This window comes from Hydra vulgaris, chromosome 11, assembly GCF_038396675.1.
Source record: "Hydra vulgaris chromosome 11, alternate assembly HydraT2T_AEP".
NCBI classification, from domain to species: domain Eukaryota; kingdom Metazoa; phylum Cnidaria; class Hydrozoa; order Anthoathecata; family Hydridae; genus Hydra; species Hydra vulgaris.
Window position 1 is genome coordinate 39,812,356 of NC_088930.1, and position 22,325 is coordinate 39,834,680.

At 26.8% G+C, this 22,325-nt stretch overlaps 1 protein-coding gene across 1 annotated transcript; it reads right to left on the reverse strand.

The window, feature by feature from the left end:
* Window positions 1–382: 382 nt before the first annotated feature.
* Window positions 383–14,528, reverse strand: LOC100215811 (serine/threonine-protein phosphatase 6 regulatory ankyrin repeat subunit C). Its single transcript, XM_065811055.1, has 4 exons — window positions 14,219–14,528; window positions 6,425–6,589; window positions 2,203–2,719; window positions 383–1,244 (listed from the first exon to the last, which is right to left on the reverse strand). The coding sequence occupies exons 1-4, from the start codon at window positions 14,220–14,222 to the stop codon at window positions 521–523; spliced, it is 1,410 nt and encodes a 469-aa protein (XP_065667127.1). The 5' UTR covers window positions 14,223–14,528; the 3' UTR covers window positions 383–520.
* Window positions 14,529–22,325: the final 7,797 nt, after the last annotated feature.

Here is a 22,325-nt window from a genome sequence, read left to right on the forward strand (position 1 = left end):
TTTTATGTTATTAGTAATTTTTTATTAATGTATAATAACATATAGTTATATATTATTAGTAACCCAAAACAATACCATTAAAAAATAAAACTTAAAAAAAAAAGTAGTATAAAAATAACTTTAATTTAAACTATAAAAACTGTTTGCGCAGGTACACATATACATAAATGTGCAAGTAAACATATACATAAATGCGAGAAAACACCTATACATAAATGAATGCACACACAAATACATTAGGCGTGTGCATAAATAACGCTATGGTTGTCATTGTCCCGGTTTTCCGTAGAAGAACGCGATGAAAACTTTAGTTTTAAATAGTTTAAGTGTTGTGCTTTCCTACGTAAAAGCCAGGACAGTAACAGCTATAAAGTACACAAACTTTGTTTAAAATATGCATTAACAAAGTAACTTTAAATATTCTGAAATCAAAATAAAATAAAAAGTAAAAAGATATAAACACTTAAATAAATGAAGCAAAATTTAAAAAAATACAATCATAAGATTAAAATACAGGTTTCTAGTTATTTTCAATAGCTAATATAACATCATTATTTTTTGAGTTGATGGCCAGAGCGTATGCACTTTTTCCAGAAGTATTTTTTTTATAGCGATCAGCACCATGGCTGATTAATAAACATATCGCTTTGACATTGTTATCAGCTACAGCGTTCATTAAAATTGTGTTTCCAGAAGCATCTGGATTATCAATAAGTCTCGGACAATATTTTAATATATCATCAAGAATGATCACATTCATGTTTGCATGATGCAAAACATTGTTCTGTTTAATATCTTCAATCATTGGATCTGCATTATTTTTTAATAAAAATAGAAGAACGTCACGTGAGCAGTACTTAGCTGCGTACATTAAAGGGGTTTCGCCATTTTTATCAACTTGGTTAAAAGATACTTTAGATTTTAGAAATAAGGGTAAACATTTTACAATGTTATGTTGGGCAATTAAATGCAGCAAAGTTTTTCCGTTTTCTTTATCTCTTTCGTTAACATTTGCCCCAACACACACTAACATTTCCGCATTAGAAATATGAGTTGAAATAATAGCCAAATGAAGAGGACTTTGATTGAACAAGTTTAGTGCATTGACATCGGAACCACTTCGAACTAATTGTCGAATTTCTTTCTGATTGTTTTCAAACATGGATACAATGTGTAATGTAGTGTTTTCATTTTCATACCTTCTTTTGGCTAATATAGCAGCAACAGTATCGTCGCATTTCAAACTTTAGTTGAATAAAAATTAAATATATTAGTGCAAACAACCTACACCAATAGTTTCTCAATAAAAATTGTGGGCCAAAAAACATTTTATTTTATATAATAAGGAGATTAGAAATCACATGTGTTTGTTATACTAAATTTTATTACCTAAATTACAGAAATATTCAAAACAATAATAGGGGAAAACGGGGCAAGATGGCTTTTCATTTAACAACTCAACAAAAAAACTTGAAAATGGGCGAAATGTATTTATATCTTGTATTTTAAAACACCAATTGGTTTTTATAAATGCGGTTAACGCAATTTTAGCGCTTAAAAAAAACAACCTCAGTTTTGGTTATTTATAATGAATGGTGTCCTTCGGGCTCTTTTAGAAATATTTTTTTGTGACTTGTATTTATTTTGTGTTACTTTATTTAGAATAGTTAGTAGTTTTTAAAGTTTTATAAAATTGGAGGCAGAAATTACATAATAAGTCATCTTGCGCTAGAAAATATGACTAGTTTATCAACTTTTTATTCTAATTTTTATTTTTTCTACTTTCTATTTATCTACTTGCAAACTGAAAATTCGTGCAAGCAATAAATTATTGTAATAACATAAACATACTGACAAAGTATTATTGCATAATGACTAATAGTTTTGCAATAACTCAGGGCTTTCAATACCTTCGCCATGTAGCCTCGTCTTCCCCTAAGTTCCAAATTCCTGCAACAATATAAACGAGGCTTTCTATTTTAACAACTTGTTGTTAGTTAACTGCTATGAAAATTTACGAGAGTTCAACTATGGGATTTCCTAAAGTACTAATTCTTAAAACTTTGCGGTAATACTTACTTAATGCTATAATTCCCTTAAGTTTTATTCTCAAAAAAAAAGTTAAGAATCTAGTTTGAAGTGTGGTTTTTAAAAATATTTAGTCTAAACTCAAATACCCGTTGTTAAATTATACTTACTTACCATTTTCTTATTGATAAATAGCGATTGAAATACAGAAAACAATTTTGAACTTCATTATTTGCAGCTTCTTGAACTGCTGTTTTTCCATTTCGATTTTTAAGAGATGCGGACGCACCTTTATACAATAGAAATTGAACCATTAACAAACAACCTTTTGATGATGCAATATGAAGCAAAGTTTCACCCTTGTTGTTTGAGTCATTAATTGGAGTTTCATTTAAATTAACAAGATACTTGAGTATATCTTCTCGCTTCCATATAGCAGCATTGTGGCATGCATAGTTTCCATCTTTATTTTTTATTTTGACATCAATGTTTTTACTTACAAGATATTGTACGATATCAAAATGATCTTTAGACGCTGCAATATGCAGTAAACTGTTTCCACTTTTATCTAAAGTATTTATCAATTTTGGCTCTTTTTCTAACAAAGTTTTCAAACACTGCAAACGTCCGTATGTTGCAGCTATATGAGTTGGATATAGTCCTTTTTTATTTTTAACTGTTGCCTCAGCACCTATAAAAAAGCAATGCTACTTTAACTAAAAATACAACTACAGAAAGTTTAAGAAATTGTAATAGACCTCTTCACAGTTTCGATAATTTTGTGCGCGCGCAAATTTAATCACGCGTCATGGTTCCTTTTGCGCAGAATCGCGTGAAAAAAAGTAAATGCACAGATATATTTGTTATTAAATTATTAAATTATTATATTATTAAATACACAGATATATGTAGTTGTAGATATATATATATATATATATATATATATATATATATATATATATATATATATATATTTTATATGTAGTTGTAGATATATTTTATATGTAGTTGTAGTTGTAGATATATTTTATATGTAGTTGTAGATATATATATATATATATATATATATATATATATATATATATATATATATATATATATATATATATATATATATATATATTGTATATATATATATATATATATATATATATATATATATATATATATATATATATATATATATATATATATATATATATATATATATATATATATATATATATATATATATATATATATATATGAGGCGCCTCACAGGAAAAGGTACCAAGTCTTAGTTTCTAGTTAGTTTTCTAGAGATATTTGACATAATAGTTAGTCAGGTCAAAAAATTCAAAAAACGAGATTATTGTTTTTTTTATAGTGTTATCATATTACAATACATACTAGAGGTTTTTTTGTGAAAAACTTTTTTTGGTAGTTGCAAAAAAGAATTTTTTTTTAATGTGGAAAAGGTACCAACTCTTCATCAGAACTGTTTTGATAATGTTCTCTCCTCTTGAAGTAAAGAACTCCTTGTTAATTATTTTTTTATGCTGTGTTATTAACGTTTTAGCGTGCCGGTATATAATACTTTTTATTTTTGATCAATAATCGTTGAAAATCCTAAGAAGTTATTGAGAATATAACTTATTTGTATGTTATTTATAAACCCTTTAAACCGAGTATGGTGACCAAATATTTTATTAAATTTTTTGTTATGTTTTTAATTGTAGTACCAACAATAATTATTATTGAATGATATAACAATTATTAGATTAAATAAAAAAATAATTTTAAAAATGCTTTTCTTAATTGAATTCCTTTTAACAGGTGTTACTTTAGAAACAAATTGATTTCAAATGCTGACCTAATAAGCCCGCTTAATTCGTAAATGTAACTATGTATTGAGGTTTTTTTGTATTTAAATAGAAGTGCATGACAGAATATAACTTATTTGTATGTTATTTATTAACCCTTTAAACCGAGTATGGTGACCAAATATTTTATTAAATTTTTTGTTATGTTTTTAATTGTAGTACCAACAATAATTATTATTGTATTTAAATAGAAGTGCATGTTTATACACACCAATTAAATTATAACAAATAAACAAATATTTGTTGCGAAATTTCTGCTAGTATTTCAAATCAACGATAAGAGCCGACTCACGTTAGATGTAGAAAAAAGTTCAGATAAAATTAAACTTTAATTTTAATTTTAATGACTTGTTTAATATTGATGCCCTGCACGAATTCTTTGAATATAAAGATGAAAATGGTTTCGATGATAATTTTTTAATGTCTGATTCATCTGATAACCAAGCATCTAGCGACGATGAAGCGGCGATAGATGAGAATCAACCTTTAACCTCGACTTTGCACGAAGAACCAATTAGAAAAAATGCACCTTTGGCGTCAACTTCACAGGATGAACTGACGATTTAAAATGACATTGTTGTTCGAGAATGGTTCAATTTTTGTTCCAACATATGATTGGCAAGAACAGCTTTCACCTAATTTTAAAACGATTCCTAATATTAGGCAATTGCACTCTTTCACATTTCAATTTGATAAAACTGGAATGATTACTTGTAAGATTGATTCGGACAGTGCGGAGGTAGAATTCCAAATATGGCAACACCAACTCATCTCAAAAATTACCACGCCATAAATATTACAATCTAAAATTCTCTCACCAGAAAGACAATGGTATCTCTACAATATTATCCGAATTTTTGTCCCAGAACGCGGGAAAGATATAATTTGTCCAAAGCCACAAGTTGACAGGATAACGTTTGCCCAGGTTTTTTATTTTTTTAACCTACCATCATTACGAGAATTAAAATACGGATATATTTAACTTAATATTTAGGTTTTGAACAATGAAAACATCACTAATTATCTTAAATTATTTTTTATTTCTAGGTCAGAGTAGCAAATGTTCACAAAACAGTTCAAGAAACGGCTTGCAATCTAAATTTTTCGATGGGTTTTCCTCCGGTTAAAAGAAAGCTGTCCACATGTTCTTACTGCAAACAAGTTGCACATATAAATAAAATGCTAAAAACAGTTCCAGTTTGCCCCAAACGAAAACCAGACACAAAATTTTGTATTTAGTTAAGAGTTGGTACCTTTTTGATTTTTCAGTTATGTTTCTATTTTTTTATTATTAAAGAGTTACTGAAATTTATTTAATGTGAAAATTTGTACCTGTAATCTAAATTGTACTATGCATTTAAAAACAGAAAATAACCACTAACTAACTTCTACATCAAACTGAATTTATAACATTTTTAAATTATGCGAACTTTCAACTTTAATTTTCTTAAAAACGCTATTCCGGTCGTTGTCTTGCACAAACAGCTATAACTTGGTCAAAAATAAAGATATTAAGTTAAATTTTTTTTCTTTTTGATCATTTTTCTTTCTATTATACAGTAGTGCTAATAACTCCATTTCTAAGACTTGGTCCCTTATCCTGTAAGATGCCTCATAATAATATATATCCATTTTGATTTTTTTTCCCCCCAAAACTCATTTTTATTTCTCAATATTACAAATAATTATATAATTTTGTTATATAGTATTACAAATATTATATAACAAAAACATAGAAACAGATATTAGACTTATAATCGTTAAAATAATTTTAAATAAAGCTAAATCTTTTTTATGAAAAAACGAAAGAAATCCTAAGTAAACTTTTCTTTGAAGGTTACTATCTTAATTTATAGCGTATTTACTTGTTTTTATGCGATTCTGCGCATGAAGAACCACGACGTACTATTAAATACGCGCGCTGTTTTTAGAGTTTACCTCCATATAATAAACTGTGAAGACGTTTATTATATGGAGGTAAACTCTAAAAACAGTTAGTGACGATTATGCATTTTGCGACTAGGATAGCTTTTAATTAGTAATTAATTTTAATATGTTTATACGGTTTTTAATAGGTATAGTTGAGGTTTTTAGTTTAAAGGCGAGTTTCCACTCATCCGTTTTTCAACGGTAATGGGAAACAAAATGAAAAAATAGTCACGCGAGCATGCGTGATAAAAGTTTTTATTTGCCTAAAGACAAATAAAAACTTTTATCTTTTATCTTTTTACCTGCGCATGCTCACGTGGTTATTTTTCCATACCCTTTCCCGTTCCCGTAGAAAAACGGATGAGTGGAAATTCACCTTAATATAAATCATTGATTGATTTTGTAAAAAACAAAAAGGTTAAGTGAAAGTTAAATAAATTATACTAAATGTAAATTAAATGAAATAAAATTCTCGTTGTGTTTCTTGCAAAAAACTACAGAATTGTGCGATAACAAACGTGAAAATATTGATAAAATAATCTTACATCGAAACATGAAATTTTAACTAATTTTAACTTATATGTTTTAAAATTATAAGAAATTACCAGCGTCTAATAGTAAACGAACTGCTTCAAAATATCCTTTTCTTGCTGCAGTGTGTAATGGTGTGTTCAAGAGGTCTCCAGAGGCCACGTTCAATGCATTTACATTAGTTTGCAACAACTTTTTTAATTCAATGAGATCCCCATTTCGAATACATTCTTCGAAACCTAAAACATGATAGAGTAAATTATTAAAAATTTATTACATGGAAATCAGTCGGTAAATCACAAAGTAACAGTTTATTTTTGCATAACAAGAATAAAAATGTATATTTGTGTAACTATGAACAAATGATTAGTTTTTAAAGCTAAGAGTGGCATTAGAAATTTTTATGCTTAACTAAAATGATTAGGGTAGACTAGGGTAATATGAGCACCTTAGGCGAAAATTAAAATGTTTTCAAAAATAATTATGCTGGATCCACAATTTTGCAAATGAAAAATTTTTAGGGATCCCTACTCATGATCCACTTAGATATTTGTGCACCCAAAATTTTTTTTAAAAAACACAAAGGTTTTAAAATAGTAGCAAAAGTGCTCGTATTACCCAGACCTTTTGGTAATATGAGCATTTTAAAATAGCTCAAAAAAATAACATTAATTAAGTAAAAAAATACCAACCTAACAGTTAGAACTAATTTTTAGAATATAATGATTCATTGTTAACAAATCTTATCATTAAAAGATTAAATTTTAAGCCACTTTTAATTGAAACACAACTGCTATGTTTGTGCTATGTTTGTGCTATGTTTTCTGTAAAAATAATCAGTTCGTTATTTTTTCAATTTTATTAACTCAAACCTTTTAATAATAAAAACTCAAATTTTTTGAATTTAAATTACAGAAAAATCTTTAGTAATATTAAAATATTAAAATTTTTTACTACGTTTTGTTTTTATTCAGAAAGCAATTAAAACCACTGCTATTTTAGGACTTTAACTTGGTAATTTCAATGAAAAATACTGGTTAATTTGAGCATGCTCATATTACACAAAAATGGCATCTTTAAATACAGTCAAAACTAAATGTTTCTATGCATTTTTCTTCAAACAAAAATGGATTGGACTTTTAGCTAACATATTTTTCTTTATGAAAAATTTTTTATCTTTATTTTAGCACCAAAATTTCGCGCCACAGATTTATTCATGCGTGATGTATTATTTTAACAAAGCAAAATATTTAATAGCGTTTTTATTAGATGATAGCCGTTAATTACTGCATATGAATTTACGCTAATTGTACTAATTCCTGGTATTACCACATAAAGTCGATTCAAAAAATACAAAGCAACTTTAATTTCGCTGCTTACATCTAAGAAATCTTTAAGTATGTATGCTCATATTACCAAGGTACTCATATTACCCTCATCTACCCTATATTGTATCCTTTTTTTTTCTCGTATAAATTATCTTTCTTCTTTATATTATGCTTGAAGAAAATTCTTTTTAGATATCTTTGCATAAATAAGTAAATAGTATTAAATTTTGTAGTTGAAAAAAATTTTGTAGCTTTTTCAATCAGATCCTTTAAATTATTTGTTAAAAGGTTTTTCTTTTTGTCAACTTCGGACTGTCAAAGAGAGGTTAAGCGGCTCTTCAAATTGCTTAAAATAAATTTTCAATGCATTAAATTCATGTTGCATTGTTACATATACATCACAAAATGACCTGAGTACCTCTACTGCTGCTTCTTTTCGCCTGAAGTTATTATTAAGTTTTGATTTTATTGCCGCATTGTGTATAACAAGAAATGTTTTTTATATAGCTCTTTTAACTACGCGGTTGTCTTAGTACTTCCAACGCCCAATAGGTATTGGACGTCCTAAGACGTCCGAATGGACAACGGACGTGAAATGGGCGTCTGTAAGACGTGTTAGGATGTCCAATGCCACTGGGAAGAAATTATATTTTTTTATTGGTTTAAATATTATTCAGGCAATAAAAGATGCTGTCTCTTTACTTAAAAATGTTGTTGATCAATACATTCAAATATGCAATGAACAAGCCTAAAAATTGCGCACAAAATAAATGTTACATAGAAAAGCCAAGAATTGCATTTATTGCAAAAAAAGAGCTATTACTTCTTCTGTATCCATTTTAAATTGTTTTAAATTGATTATCACTGTTTCTTTGCAAGACTATTTGAGTACCGAAATAAACACAAGGTTCGATAATAAAACTTTTGCTTGTTATAAAGCCTAAAGTTTATACTTTCTAATCTTTAGTGTCTTTAAAAATTATTGCATGAATTTTAGTGTTCTTGTACTATTGTTTGGAAAAACCACATCATATGCTTTAGTAACTTTTGTATAATAAACTTACCGAATTCTTTACCAAAGCCTTTATTAGGCTTACTTATTATTGCCGAATCAAAGGCTTTATTAAATGAGCTTCGCCTATTAAAAGCAAACTGGTTAAATTTCAAAATTACTACTTTCACTAAAAATTTACTTGCAACAAATTTACTATTACAATATACTATTATTAAAGCATTACAAGAAACAAATTTTGATTGATTTGAAAACATTAAAATAAAGGACAATGTAAAAATTTTAAAATACACTAACTTTTCAACCAGGTTAAATATATTAATCGTAAGTAATTAATCGCACGTAACCGTCACAGGATTTTTGTCAGGAAAATGATTAGCTTTTTTACAAACGATTATGATTTTTGATAGTTTAAAATACTTTAATTTTTAAACGTAAGGATTTACTGAGGTAATTACTTCTCCAAGGAATTTATTTTTTATATTTTTTAGTGAAAGGAATATGTCCTACAATATAAACAAAAAGTTTCATTACAAGACATAATATTTTCACAAAAATTTTGCGGAGTATATTCTGAAATCAAGGGTGAGGTAGCCGTGGACAATTTTCATGGGGCACATCGGGACGTACTCGTCTCTTAACAATCTTATTGGGACGTACACGTCTCTTAACAATCTTATTGGTAAATTATGTTGTTAAAAATTAAAAAATTAAACAAAGTTTGAAAGTAGTGCGCAACTATAAAAAGAAATGTGAAAGATATATAAACGTGAAAAATTTAAAAATTGCAGTAAAACATGTTTTTAATAAAACAATGAAACTAAACGAAGCTGCCGGTGTAAATGGATTCTCCAAAAATACATTGGCCTACAAAATAAAAATGCTTAGAAATAATAAAAAAATGATAACTTTTCTACCAAGTATTCTATTTCCACATTCAAACTTGGTTAAATGTTATAAACTCTAGTTTTTTCAATTGGGTTACAAGAAAACTTTTATTCAAACTTTATTCCATTTTACGTTCACACTCTTTACTATGTTATTTTTTAAACCTAATATTTTTGTATTTATAAGATTGATACATGATTGGATAGCTTTTTCATTTCAGTTTGTTCGAATGTAGTACACCTGAATACTATTTAATGGTTTGAGATCTTTCAGAAAATAATTATTTTATTGGTATTAGTTCAACAGTTGTTTAAATTTAACTACTTAATTATGTAATTAATTATTAATTACTATAACTACTTAATTATATTTATAATGACTCAATAAAAAAATGAAATTTTAAGAAACGTTTCTGGTCTTTTCATTATATTTCCTAAATTGCTCCAATGTCGTCTAAAACTATTCCTCTTGCAGCGTAGTTGTGGACAATATATAGCTTCGTTTTTTAGAAAAAAATCAACTATAATTTATTTGAACTAGCTGGGATTTGCTTTTTTTTTTTAAGAGCTAGTAACTAAATGATCTTTTTCAGCGAAACTTCAACTTTTTGTCTAACAATACAAAAGCTGTGGTAACTTATTATTATTAATATATTAGCGATTTTAAAAGTGATGTTTTTTAAAAATTTATTGAAACATTTTTATAAAACACACTCAATCCGCCAAAAAGGGGTTTGAAACTTATAAAAAGGGCGGAGGGTGAAATTTTTTCTTATTTACCCTCAAAATTTCTTGTACCTGCCCCTTTTTTCAATTTATTCAAATTATTGTTTTATTATATATTTAAAAAAAAAATCAAAATTAAAAAAACAAACAAACGATATCCACATGCCAAGTAGAATAAAATGTTCAAAAGTTATTGTAAAAACCAAAAGTATTATAGTTTTTAATCTTATTTTGTTTTGCTTTTTTACAAAAAGGTATTATTAAAATGAGTTATTATTAGTACAATTATGATTAATTATGATTAATTTATAACAAAAACAGATTATTACACATTTGCATATTTTCATGAAAATTGTATAAACTCTAAAACTGGTTATACCTCATTATCAGCTATGTAGTAGATAACAGGTGCGGATCTAGACCATTAACTTAGAGGGTGCTACTTTTAGGCTTTTTTGATTTGGTGGATCAAGACTATCTAGCAAAGGGAACTATATAGAAAAGGAACTAGACCATCTAGCTAAAAATCAAATTTTTTTGAAATAGCTGGTAATAGTAGGTAAATGTTTTCTTGACAGTCCGGTTTAAAATTTGCACCACACAACTTTATTCATATAATTTCTAAACAACCTTCCTATGTAACTTCCGTTTTCAAACAACATGCTGTGTTAAATATGTAAGTTTACAAAAAAAATTCTTTCTAAAACATTTAAGAGGGCGGAAAAGGGGGGGGGGGGGGGCTTAATGGATCTGCTCCTGTTAGATATTTATAGACAGCTTTGTAGTAGTATTTATATATTAAGTATATTAAACAAGCTAATTTATTAACTAATTAGTACAACAAAAGTTTTATTTCCCTTTTCTGGGGCGTAAACAGAAAAGTTTCTGCGCGCCCTAAAAAATAAAAATTAAATGAGAACTTTCAATATTATTAAAATTTGATACGATCTACATCTGACGTAAGCAAACAAAAAATATACTAGATCCTTTCAAAACTAACAACAACAAAAACTAATGATTACTTTAACACCGTGACACATATAAGTATAAAAACATATACAATCAAGCAACGTTAGTCTCTACTAATTAACGTTTTAATTTTATTAAAGTTTTGGTAAAAAATAAAAATTAGTAAGATAAAGTTAAAAAAACAAATAATTGACATATCTACCCACGGAAAATTAAGATATATTGTAGTCGGCAGCCAACAGCATATAATTTTAACTGCTTGAGGTTGCGCAATAAATTTTTCTTTTATAAAAATTTATCTTTATTTTTTTTCGCATTCTTTAAATTATAATTAATCAATAAAAATTTCAAACAGTAGTAAAAGAAACAAAAATATTTTTTACCAACAATACCCTTACATAAATTGTATAATTAAAATATTATGTGAAAATTTATATATTCTTGTTAAAAGCCGTGAATAAAAACAACACAATTATACTGTATTATCATAAATTACAAATATTGTTTATAATTATTAAATTTATAAGTTATACTTCAATCAGTGAAGTAGATACTTTTAAGTGTGGCGTAAGAATCTTACCAACTTATTAAAAGTTTGTGTTTTTAGTATTATAATATTTAACTCATTTAAAATGTCTACTTTTTAAGTTTAAAAAAAAGTTGATAAACAGTCTTGATCCCTGGCAGGGAAAGCATGTCAATTTATGTTTGTAAGCCTGCTTTATTGAGGTGATAAGAAGATCCATTTTTATATAAGCGTAGACAATTCGGAGCCAAGTTTAGTTCTGACTCCAGTAAATAGATTTTGTTATAGTTGTTAAACCTACAGCAAATAACGCTGGCATTAAATCGTTCTTGATCTTATAAACAAATTATTGTTTGGTTATTTTATTAGATTTTTTTGATAGATTCCTAATTTAAAAAGTAAAAAGTTTATATATTTATTTATTTTTCTTTGTTAATTTTAAATTTTATTGTAGACTAGACTTTAAAACTGTTTTTTAAATTGGCTTTTCTTACTTAAAAAAAAAAAAAAAAAAATGGAAGTAGTATATATAAAAAAATGATCATGTATTTTTTCTTAAACCATATAATATCTTTTGTTGTTGTTTTAATTTGAAAACCTAAACATATTTTATTATCAACAACCTATCAAAAAATGCGAAATCATCAAAAACTCAGAACTTTGATTAAAATTATAGTTTCACTACGCAAAACTAAAAAAAAGTAATATTAAAATCCAAAGTAATGTCTCTTAAGTAAAACATGTCGATTAGACGAGCAAGCAGTTTATTACCGTAAATTTAGTTATTACTTTTTTGTGTAATTAATAATGTGTTGTGTAACTTAGTGTTTTTTTTAATGAAAAAACTATAACCAGATAATTCATTCCTACTAAATAGTTGTTATTGTCCCGAATTTTTTCCTTAGGAAATCGCAATAAAAATTTCTGCTTTTAAGTGGTTTAGCGTTGCGCCCTACTTCGTAAAAACCGGGACAATGGCAGTTATATCTTACTATTCCCTCTACCGCCCATTTAACTTATTTTAAAAATTTGTCATGACCGTATCACGTGCGCTTAAGTTGAGTTAGTACTTAAGCGTATAGATATTATTTTAAATGTACACAGTATTTGTTGCACTAGTAATATTTTTGCATACTAAATACATTTCTGATAAGTCTTGATTGATAAAACACTGAGTAAAATAAAACAATTTGTTAATGATTTTCTACTAATTTTTATATATATATATATATATATATATATATATATATATATATATATATATATATATATATATATATATATATATATATATATATATATATATATATATATATATATATATATATATATATATATATATATATATATATATATATATATATATATATATATATATAGGGGTGCCTTAAGCATTTTTGGTCTTTGAGATAGCAAACTTCTAGACATTGAGCAAACTCCAAACATTTATATGTTTATACTTAAGTCAAATAAGGATGCTTTGCAAAAAATTGCGATGATTGGAGCTTGGGAACAAAAAAGCCCCCCAAAAATATATATATATATATATATATATATATATATATATATATATATATATATATATATATATATATATATATATATACATATATATATAAATATATATATATATATATATATACTATGGTACTAATGCGTTAACAAGTTTAACGACTTTATTGAGTTTATTAGTTCTTAAATATTAAAAGAACAAATGTGATAAAAAATAAATGACAATAGGCTTTACTCACATACTATTCGTTAAAAGAAAAAATCGTTTATATTTATCATCAACAACTAGTATTATAATTATCATCATTAATTTATCATCAACAACTAGTATTGTAATTATCATCATTAAATTCGCGATAACAAAGTTTTTATGACTTTTTTTTGACTTTTTTTGAACTTTTATAACTTTTATGAATTTTTATAACTTTTTATTGAAAATATTTTTAAAAAGTTTTCATAAAGTTTACAATTTTTTTTAATTTTCAAATAAAAAATTTGTTTAGATTGAGATTTACAAGATACATGTTTGTTTGCTACATATATGTTTGTTAGTATCATTATTCATGAATATCATTTCAGTTTATATCAATTAAGTCATTTAAAGGCGAAAAAAAAAAAGATTTAATGTATCAATAATAAAAATTATAACAGTTGGAAAGAGAAAGTATTATGAATATGTTAGTGTGAAGGATTTCTGAATATGCCGTGATAAATAATGATAAAAAGGTGAATGTTGGCTAAAAAACGTAAAAAACATGTTGACAACCAAGTTTATTATGTTTTTTTTTGAAATCATAGACCTCTAAATACTACTGGATTGCTTGAAAAATGAAGAAGAAATGTAAAAAATATAAACACAATAGAAAGATAAAAATTAAAAAAAAAAAGTATAAAAAAAATATTCTTACTCATTTTACTTTAATAAAAAATGTTTGTCCGTTTATTTGAGCAAATATCTAGGAATTAATAGCTATATGGCGTTTTACCATTTAAGCGGACGTTTGACAAAAACTATTATGATTTATGACCAATATTGATTATGTTTCTATTATGCGTATCATATTTACTAACGTATATTTAATAATGGATTATTTTTTTGTTTAGAATTTTTTTTTCAAGATTTAATTTTCACAACTTCTATTTGTTGCGGTTTACTTTTTGTTTTCATTCTTTCAAATAGTTGGTCAGTTTGGCTTATACTAATTCTTAAAATGTCATTGTCAGCAAAGAAACGTTTTGTTTTTGTTTGCAAACTTACAAATTGTTTCCAAAGAGTCACTGCCCAAAAACATGACCCGTTTGCTTCGACATCAAATTTCAAACTCTTTTTGAGTAAGCAGGCTGAAGTTTTTTTTGGCATATGACCCAAATCACACGTGCGCATAACAAAGCAGTTACGTCATATTGAAAAGCAGTTTATACTGGAACACTTAAAAATTTGATCCAAAAACTATATAAGTATAAATGATAGAAAAATATTTGTATATTTATTATAATAAAATAGCTTGGCTATTTTCTATATATAACTAAATAATCCAAGAATATGTTACAAATGATACGAATAAGTTACATCGGGCTATTTTAAAGATAATTATATAATTTCTGGCTTTTTTTTCAAAAAAACAAACAAACAAAAAACAAACAAACAAAAAACACACAATAAAATCTCGAAAAGCAATTTCGTTTTTAACGTTGCCCTTAATAGAAATTAAACAATTCATGAAAGAATAATTATTTTTCATTTGATAAGATGAGTCAAATTCAAAAATAATGCGTTAAATAAAGTTTAAAAAAGATTTTTTATAGTTAGAAACTAAGATTTACAAAACTAAGTCTTGGCTGAGATAAGCGCAGTGGGAAGGGGAATATAGTATTCACAACTTCAACTAAAACACACAACTAAAGCTTTTTAATAATTTACCATGTTTTATAACAGTATAAAAACACTGAAAAAAAAAGTTAGAGAAACTGTCCCACTTCCTCGCAAATAGTTTATCCGAATAGTTATGGCTATATTTTTTATAAATCTTTATTTATAAATATTATATTTTTCATACATTTGAGAATTGTGAGAAGGGAATACGTGAATAATAACATGTTTTTCAAAGCAAATCTCACTGAACTAGGATAGTCAATATGCGTACGAAAAGAATTTCTTGATGCCGTTTTTTATTTTAGATTAAATTTAATGAATGGAATTTTTGAATGGATGAATGAACTTTTAATGTCATGTGTTTTTAAAAGTCCTCGGCATCATTTTTAGAGAAAAAAATGAAATAAAAGTCTGCATGTCAAAATTAACTTTATTTTTGGATTAGCATTTTATTATTACTAACAAATAACTTTTAAAAATTGTAGTCAAGTAACGCATCAACGATAATCGTTTTATTGAATGAAATTTTCAAATGAAAAAAGTTTGTGTCGAGTATAATTATTTATAAATATATAATATATTTATTGAAAACAAATTAAATATTCAATGTATCAAGAATAACCTAATTTTTTAATTTAAAAACAGAAAATTTTCGAATTATAAAAAATTGAATTTTTCCAAATATTTAGATCAAAGTAACGAATAGAAAAACGCTGTGAAATAATCATATAAAACCAGTTAAAAAGAAAGATTAAGGTTAAAATAAAAAATTACTTTTTCTTAAAATTATCTAGCCAATCAAAAGCTAGAAAATTTTCAAAACTAAATTCCTTCGCAAAATATAAATCTTTTTCTTTCACCAGCAAACTACTAATTGAGATATTTTAGCTCTCATTCGTTTGAACTTTTTATTTTCGATTTTATTGACTTAATTGATTGATAATATGTAATATTATCTACCCGTTTTGCCAAATTTCCTTGAAAAAAAGCGACAAATATATTATTTTCTAGGTGGAAAAAGTGTTTTGTGGAATATCAAAAAATAGTCGAAACCTCTTAATTTATTTTTTCTCTTTCCAACTCCATCAGAGCTATTTTGTTTGATCTTCCTTAGATGCCATGTTTGTTTTTTAAACAAAACAAAACAAAAAAATAATTGACGCTAATCTTTTCTTGAAATCTCAAAATATTCTAAATTTGAAAAAAGAGTTCAATGGTTTAATAAGCATTTTACTCGTCAAAATTATGAAAGTTCTATTTACAAAGAGAATCTTATTAGTGGCTCTGAAAAATCCACATGAAATATTGTGATTCAAATTATAGAAAGGTAAACGTAAGAGTTTTTAAAGGAATTTTTACGGTGACTGCGCATTTATTCGAATTATGAAAGTTTTCGAATTAAGTAGATTCGAATCGGATACATTGTACTGTTTTGTTATTTTTACCAAACGTTCTTTTAATTTAGTTTTAATGAACATATAACAGTTATAAATAAATACAGTAAAAAAACAAGTTAAGGTGCCAAAATAAGTTTTAAAACTTTTCCTAAATGTGGTCAAAATAGGTAACTACATCAAAATCTTTCTGATTCGAATCTCCTTAATTCGAAATTTCCAAACAAAGGTTTCAAACACTGAAAAGTTTTCAAGCACTGCAAACGGCCGTATGTTGCGGCTATATAAGTTGGGTATAGTCCTTTTTTATTTTTAACTGTTATCTCAGCACCTATAAATAAAATATGCTGCTTTAACTAAAAGATACAAATACAGAAAGTTTATGAAATTTTAATTATATGGTGGTAAACTCTAAAAACAGTTAGAGACGACTGTGTGTTTTGCGGCTAGCATAGTTTTTAATTAGTAATTAATTTTAACAAGTTTTTTTAATATGCACAGTTTTTAATACGTATATTTGAGGTTTTTAGTTTTATATAAATTATTGATTGATCTTTTAAGAAAAAAAGGTTAAGAGGAAGTTAGTTTAATGACAAGATAGATAAATGAAATAAATTTCTTTTGTGTGTTTTGCGAGAAAACTATATTTACATTTATCTCTACGCATGCACATTGTGCTATCTAAGTTGTTGTTAGAAGTTTGTTGCTTTACTATAATCAATATCATGTAAAAATCTGTGACAGGAACAACATTTGACATAGTAAAATTGGTATCCTTGAAGGATATCAATTTTACTTTATTACTTGTTGTCCCTGTTATAATTGTATATGTATAATACAAACTACAACATTGGATACATTGAAAATAATATTTGGTACGCAAACGCCAGCGCCTTGCACACATGCCTTACCACAATTAAATCCTTCCAAACGATTTCGTATTCTAAAACTTGAGTGCACCTAAAATCACGATCCAAATAAGCAAACAAAGGTATTTGACGTCTTGTTTAACCTTTTTTTCTTACAATATCAATCAATGATTTATATTAAACTAAAACCTCAAATATGCGTGTTAAAAACCGAGTAAACATATTAAAATTAATTACTTATTAAAAACTGTAAACAGCGAGGTGATTTTGATTACCTATTACAAACGAATTTTATCACCCACTGCATTTGCTGCGGTTATCCCAGTAAAATGAATTTTACTGTGCTTTTCCCCAATACCAGCCTCAGATTGAAGATTTTGTGACTTATGAGGTTGCATGCAAAAAAAAAAACAATTCAAATTCATCTGCATTATAAATTTCATTAAGTTTGTACGTGGATAAAATTGGTGAGAGAGTTGTTTCTTTCCTTAGTTTGGTCATTTTAGCCGTATTTTCAGAAACGAAATGAAACTATCATTACCGTCAGCAAAAAATTTGTTGCTTGTAGGGTACCTACGCTAATTACTGGCCACATTTTTACAAGAAACACCAGTTACAGAAAAATACTTAAGTATATGTTACATACCATATATAAAATTTTAGAAAATTAAAAGCTCTGACATTTTAAGTAAAAATTATTGTGATTATAAATAACATAAAATTATATATAACCCAGATATTAAAGGTAAACAATTTTACCAAATACTGGTCATCTTAACCATTTATTGGCCGTTGGCTGTATTTGATTGAATAGAGTATTGTAATTGATTTATTATCATAAAATTAAAAAAAAATAAAAAGCACATTATAAAATCAAGATAACTTGTACAATTAAATTATTTATACACTCATTAAGATGAATTAACATGATCAAAAATACCTAAAAAAATTTTTTTGATAAAGTATCATCTTTTTTCACCTTGGTCAATTTTTTCAAGTTTGATATACGATCTAGCTTTTTTTTTGCAAAATTTTTTTTTTTTTAAAATCTTTTGTTTTTCAACTTTTCTATTTTCAATAGCTACCTTTGAAGCTCTATCTTCAAGCTTTGCATTATAAACCTCCTCTGAGATCAGAACAAAAAACTTTAAATTAGAGTTTTTTGAGTGTTTGTTTGTTTAATTTGTGAAAAAGGATATGTAAGAACATCTGAATCTTTGTCTGATGGACAAGATGAATTAGCAAATGGAAATGGAAGATCTGTTAATGTTTTGCAAAAAAATTTTTTTAACATTTGAATCTAATGTTGATTCAATTAATTTTACTTCTTCAAGACATATATCAGTATTAATATTCAAACCCAGAGTATTGTCTTGAACAGAAAAATCAATAAATTCATTGTCTTGTACCGGTTTGATTCTTGCATAGCTGTGTTTTTTAACAATATTTGAATATTGCACAGCATTGTCTTGAATTAAAAAACCAATAAACTCATTTTCTTCTTCTGGTTTGGTAGAAGACAGCGAGTTAATCGCAAAGCTATTTTCTGATAGATCAGACAATAATGGAAGGTTGTTTATTGTTGAAATGTTGCATACATTTTGACCTGGGACAGCATCTGAAATTTTACTATATAAAATGTTTGGGATATATGCCTCTTTAGGAATAGCATCTGGATTAAAGAGATAAATTCCACAAGCTCTAAATCCTCAGCGTATATTTGTGTCAGTCATAGCATATTTCCATGCTTTTGAAAACAAACCGCAAAAATTAGAATGCGAAACTACTAGACCAGGGTAGTCATTCATCATTGTTTGGCATTCCTCAGAATAGGCAGTTTTCAGTGACTTAAAAACTGTTCTGTCACAAGGCTGCAACCAGTTGCTGGTGTGAGCTGGAAGCTCTACAATTTCAATTTAGTTTACGATAGCCAGCTCAATCATTTCAACAAAATTGTGTAAGTCATGTCCATCTAGGATTAATATCTGTGGTCTTGCTGAGCCAATATTTGAAAGAAATGTTTTCTCAAACCATAACTCCGCAATACCTTATTTTGTCCAGCCCTTTTCAGACACACTCCATGTTGCTCCTCTTGGAGCATTTTCGGTATCAAAACCATGAAAAGTTCGTACAGTTTTTCCTTTCCCTATTATATCAGGTGGTATGACTTGACCAGCTGCATTTACGCAACATATAACAGTAATTGTTTCCTTGTTGCCACTTGTTCGACTCTGAATATATTTTGAGCCTTTCCTGGAAACAACACGTCTAGGTTTATGCTCTAGTTGCATCCCGGTTTCATCCATGTTCCACATACATTCTGGTTTGTCCTGTAAATTCTTACTTTGTATCAGAACTTCTAAAGAAGTAAAATGTTTGGAAACCTTTATCCTATCCATACACATGTGTCGTATAGAAGCTGTAGCTTCTGGACAATGAAGACTAACACAACTGTGTCTCTTTTTAAGTAGTTGCCACCACTTTTCACTAGGTCGACCATTTTTAAAACTTATGTTATGTTTTTTAGCAAGCTTAGCAGCATAAGTGATAAATGTTTTTTTCCCAAAACCGATTCCCATTTGGGCACGATTGCCTGTATATTCAATTAGTTTTTCTTCAAGGTCACCTAGCATTGGCTTTTTCTCTGGTTTCGCTCCTATTTTGGACTTTCCAGAGATTATGGTTTGCAGAGTCGATTGCGGAACTTTATATGATACACTTGCTTTCCGTTGATACATACCTGATGCAACTGCATGTACTGCTAGTTTCATGTTATTCTCAGTCCATAGCATGCGTTTTTTTATTATTCTTGTTGAAATAACTGGTTTCATGGTTTCATTTTAAATGTGGATTTTGCTAATATCTTAACTTAACTTTTCTCACACATGTATAATAACTAAGTGTGAGAAAATCCTATATAAAAATATGAAACTAAAAAATTTTATACCTGATACCATTTATTGGCCATGGCCAGTAAATGGATTAATTATTCGGCCAGTAAATGGTTTATTAGAACAGGATTAATCTAATTCAGTTAAAACATTATATGTGAAACATCAACTAAATACTTTTGTTTCAAAGTGTACATAAGATATTTATCTTTTTTTTCCTTCCTGAATGGACTGGCACAAATACTTGCAACGCACATAAAAAAGACTCTAAAGTATGAATTTAAGAAAACAAAGCGTAAAATTGTTACATTTTTTATAATGTTTTTAACATTTAGTTTTAGTGACTAAAACCTTCTAGAACTATCCTGAAATTGCGATATTTACAAAGTTTTAATGAAGTCATTGAGTTTAAATAATAATATAGGACAAGTTGTGTCATAGTTTTTTATGAGAAAAGCTTTTAAAAGTGGCCAGTAAATGGTTAATGGCCATTAATTGGCGTATTTACCCTACAAAGAGATGTGAGTCGTTTTTTTGGTTCTTGTTTTTTTGCAAAAAAAACCGTTTTTTTTTTGCCATAAAAACAAACTGCTTTGTTTTTTGTTTTTTTTTGTTGTTTTTTTTTAAATTACACTTTTTCTTATTTTAAACACTGAAATAATTTTAAAAGTTTGTTTTTAGGTGTTATTTATTAAAGGAGAGTTTTTATTCTTTTATTTAACATATGACTTTATTAGAATTGCCTAAAGTTCTTCAAGTAGCAGATCCCCCCCCCCCTTTTTTTTTTTGTGTATTTTTTTAACTAACTACTTTAACACCTTGAACTTTAACATTTAAATAAATATCACCTCAACAGTGTGTTTTTAAGAGATATTTATTAAAAGACTTTGTCATTCTCCTATTTAACATACAATTTATCTGTCTTGTTTTACAAGTTCTTCAAATGTTCATCAAATAACTTTAATAGTTTTTCTTCAATAACTTACTTAAATTAAGCTAAAATAAAATTAAAAAAATTATTTAAAGAAACATTTTTTTTATAAAATACAAAGACATCGTAAGTAAAGGGTCTTTTTTTTTGTTTTTTTTTATGTAGATATGTTTTTTGAGTTCAAAACTATTTTTCCTTAACGTTAAAAACAAATTTTTCAAAAAAATGAATGAAAACTAATTATTGTAATTTGTAGAATGAATGAGAACTTTATAATTTATAAATGAAGTTTTTAATTTATAAATGAAGTAGCATTGCAATGCAGAATTTATATGTATTGTATAAGTTTTGCATAGTTTTAATTTTTTTTTTAATTTTGCTATTTTATTTTATGCTTTTTGTTTTTTAGTTTTATTTCAGCAATTGCAAATAAATTAAATTTGTCAACATGTTATAAATAATATTGCATAAGTACTATTTTAACTTTTTAATTTTATACCTTTATATTAATAGTTTTGAAACATAAGATTATTAATGATGATATATTGTTGTTTTGAAAATACTTAATGTACCAGTTTATCATAATTTTTAGTAAAGTAAATTTTCAGTGATACGATTATTAGTAGTAATTTTTTAATAATGTTACTGAATTATGAAATTATTTTATAGCCATTATAAGGTATTGTAAGCATTAATTAAACAGTTTTCTAATCAAAATAGTCACATCATTTAGTTGTTTGATTAGAACATACTAATGAGTAGTAATAATAGAGTAGTCTGTGGCCTCACTGGGGGTAGAAAGAAAACATCTGTGAGCATTTTATTTAAGCCAGCAAGCCAGGTGAGCAAAGCAGAAAGAGTTCAATGTTCTTTTTGCAATGATGTTATGTATTGCATATTAAGATACGTGGCTGGATAGCTCTGTTGGTTAGAGCGTCAAACGGAAAGTTAAAACCCGGACTGTTGTACGATACGGGTTCAAATCCTGCCACCGCTAACTCAGCGCTTGAGTAGTACTTCTGTACGCAAAAATGTTGGTCAATAACGGACGCTACTT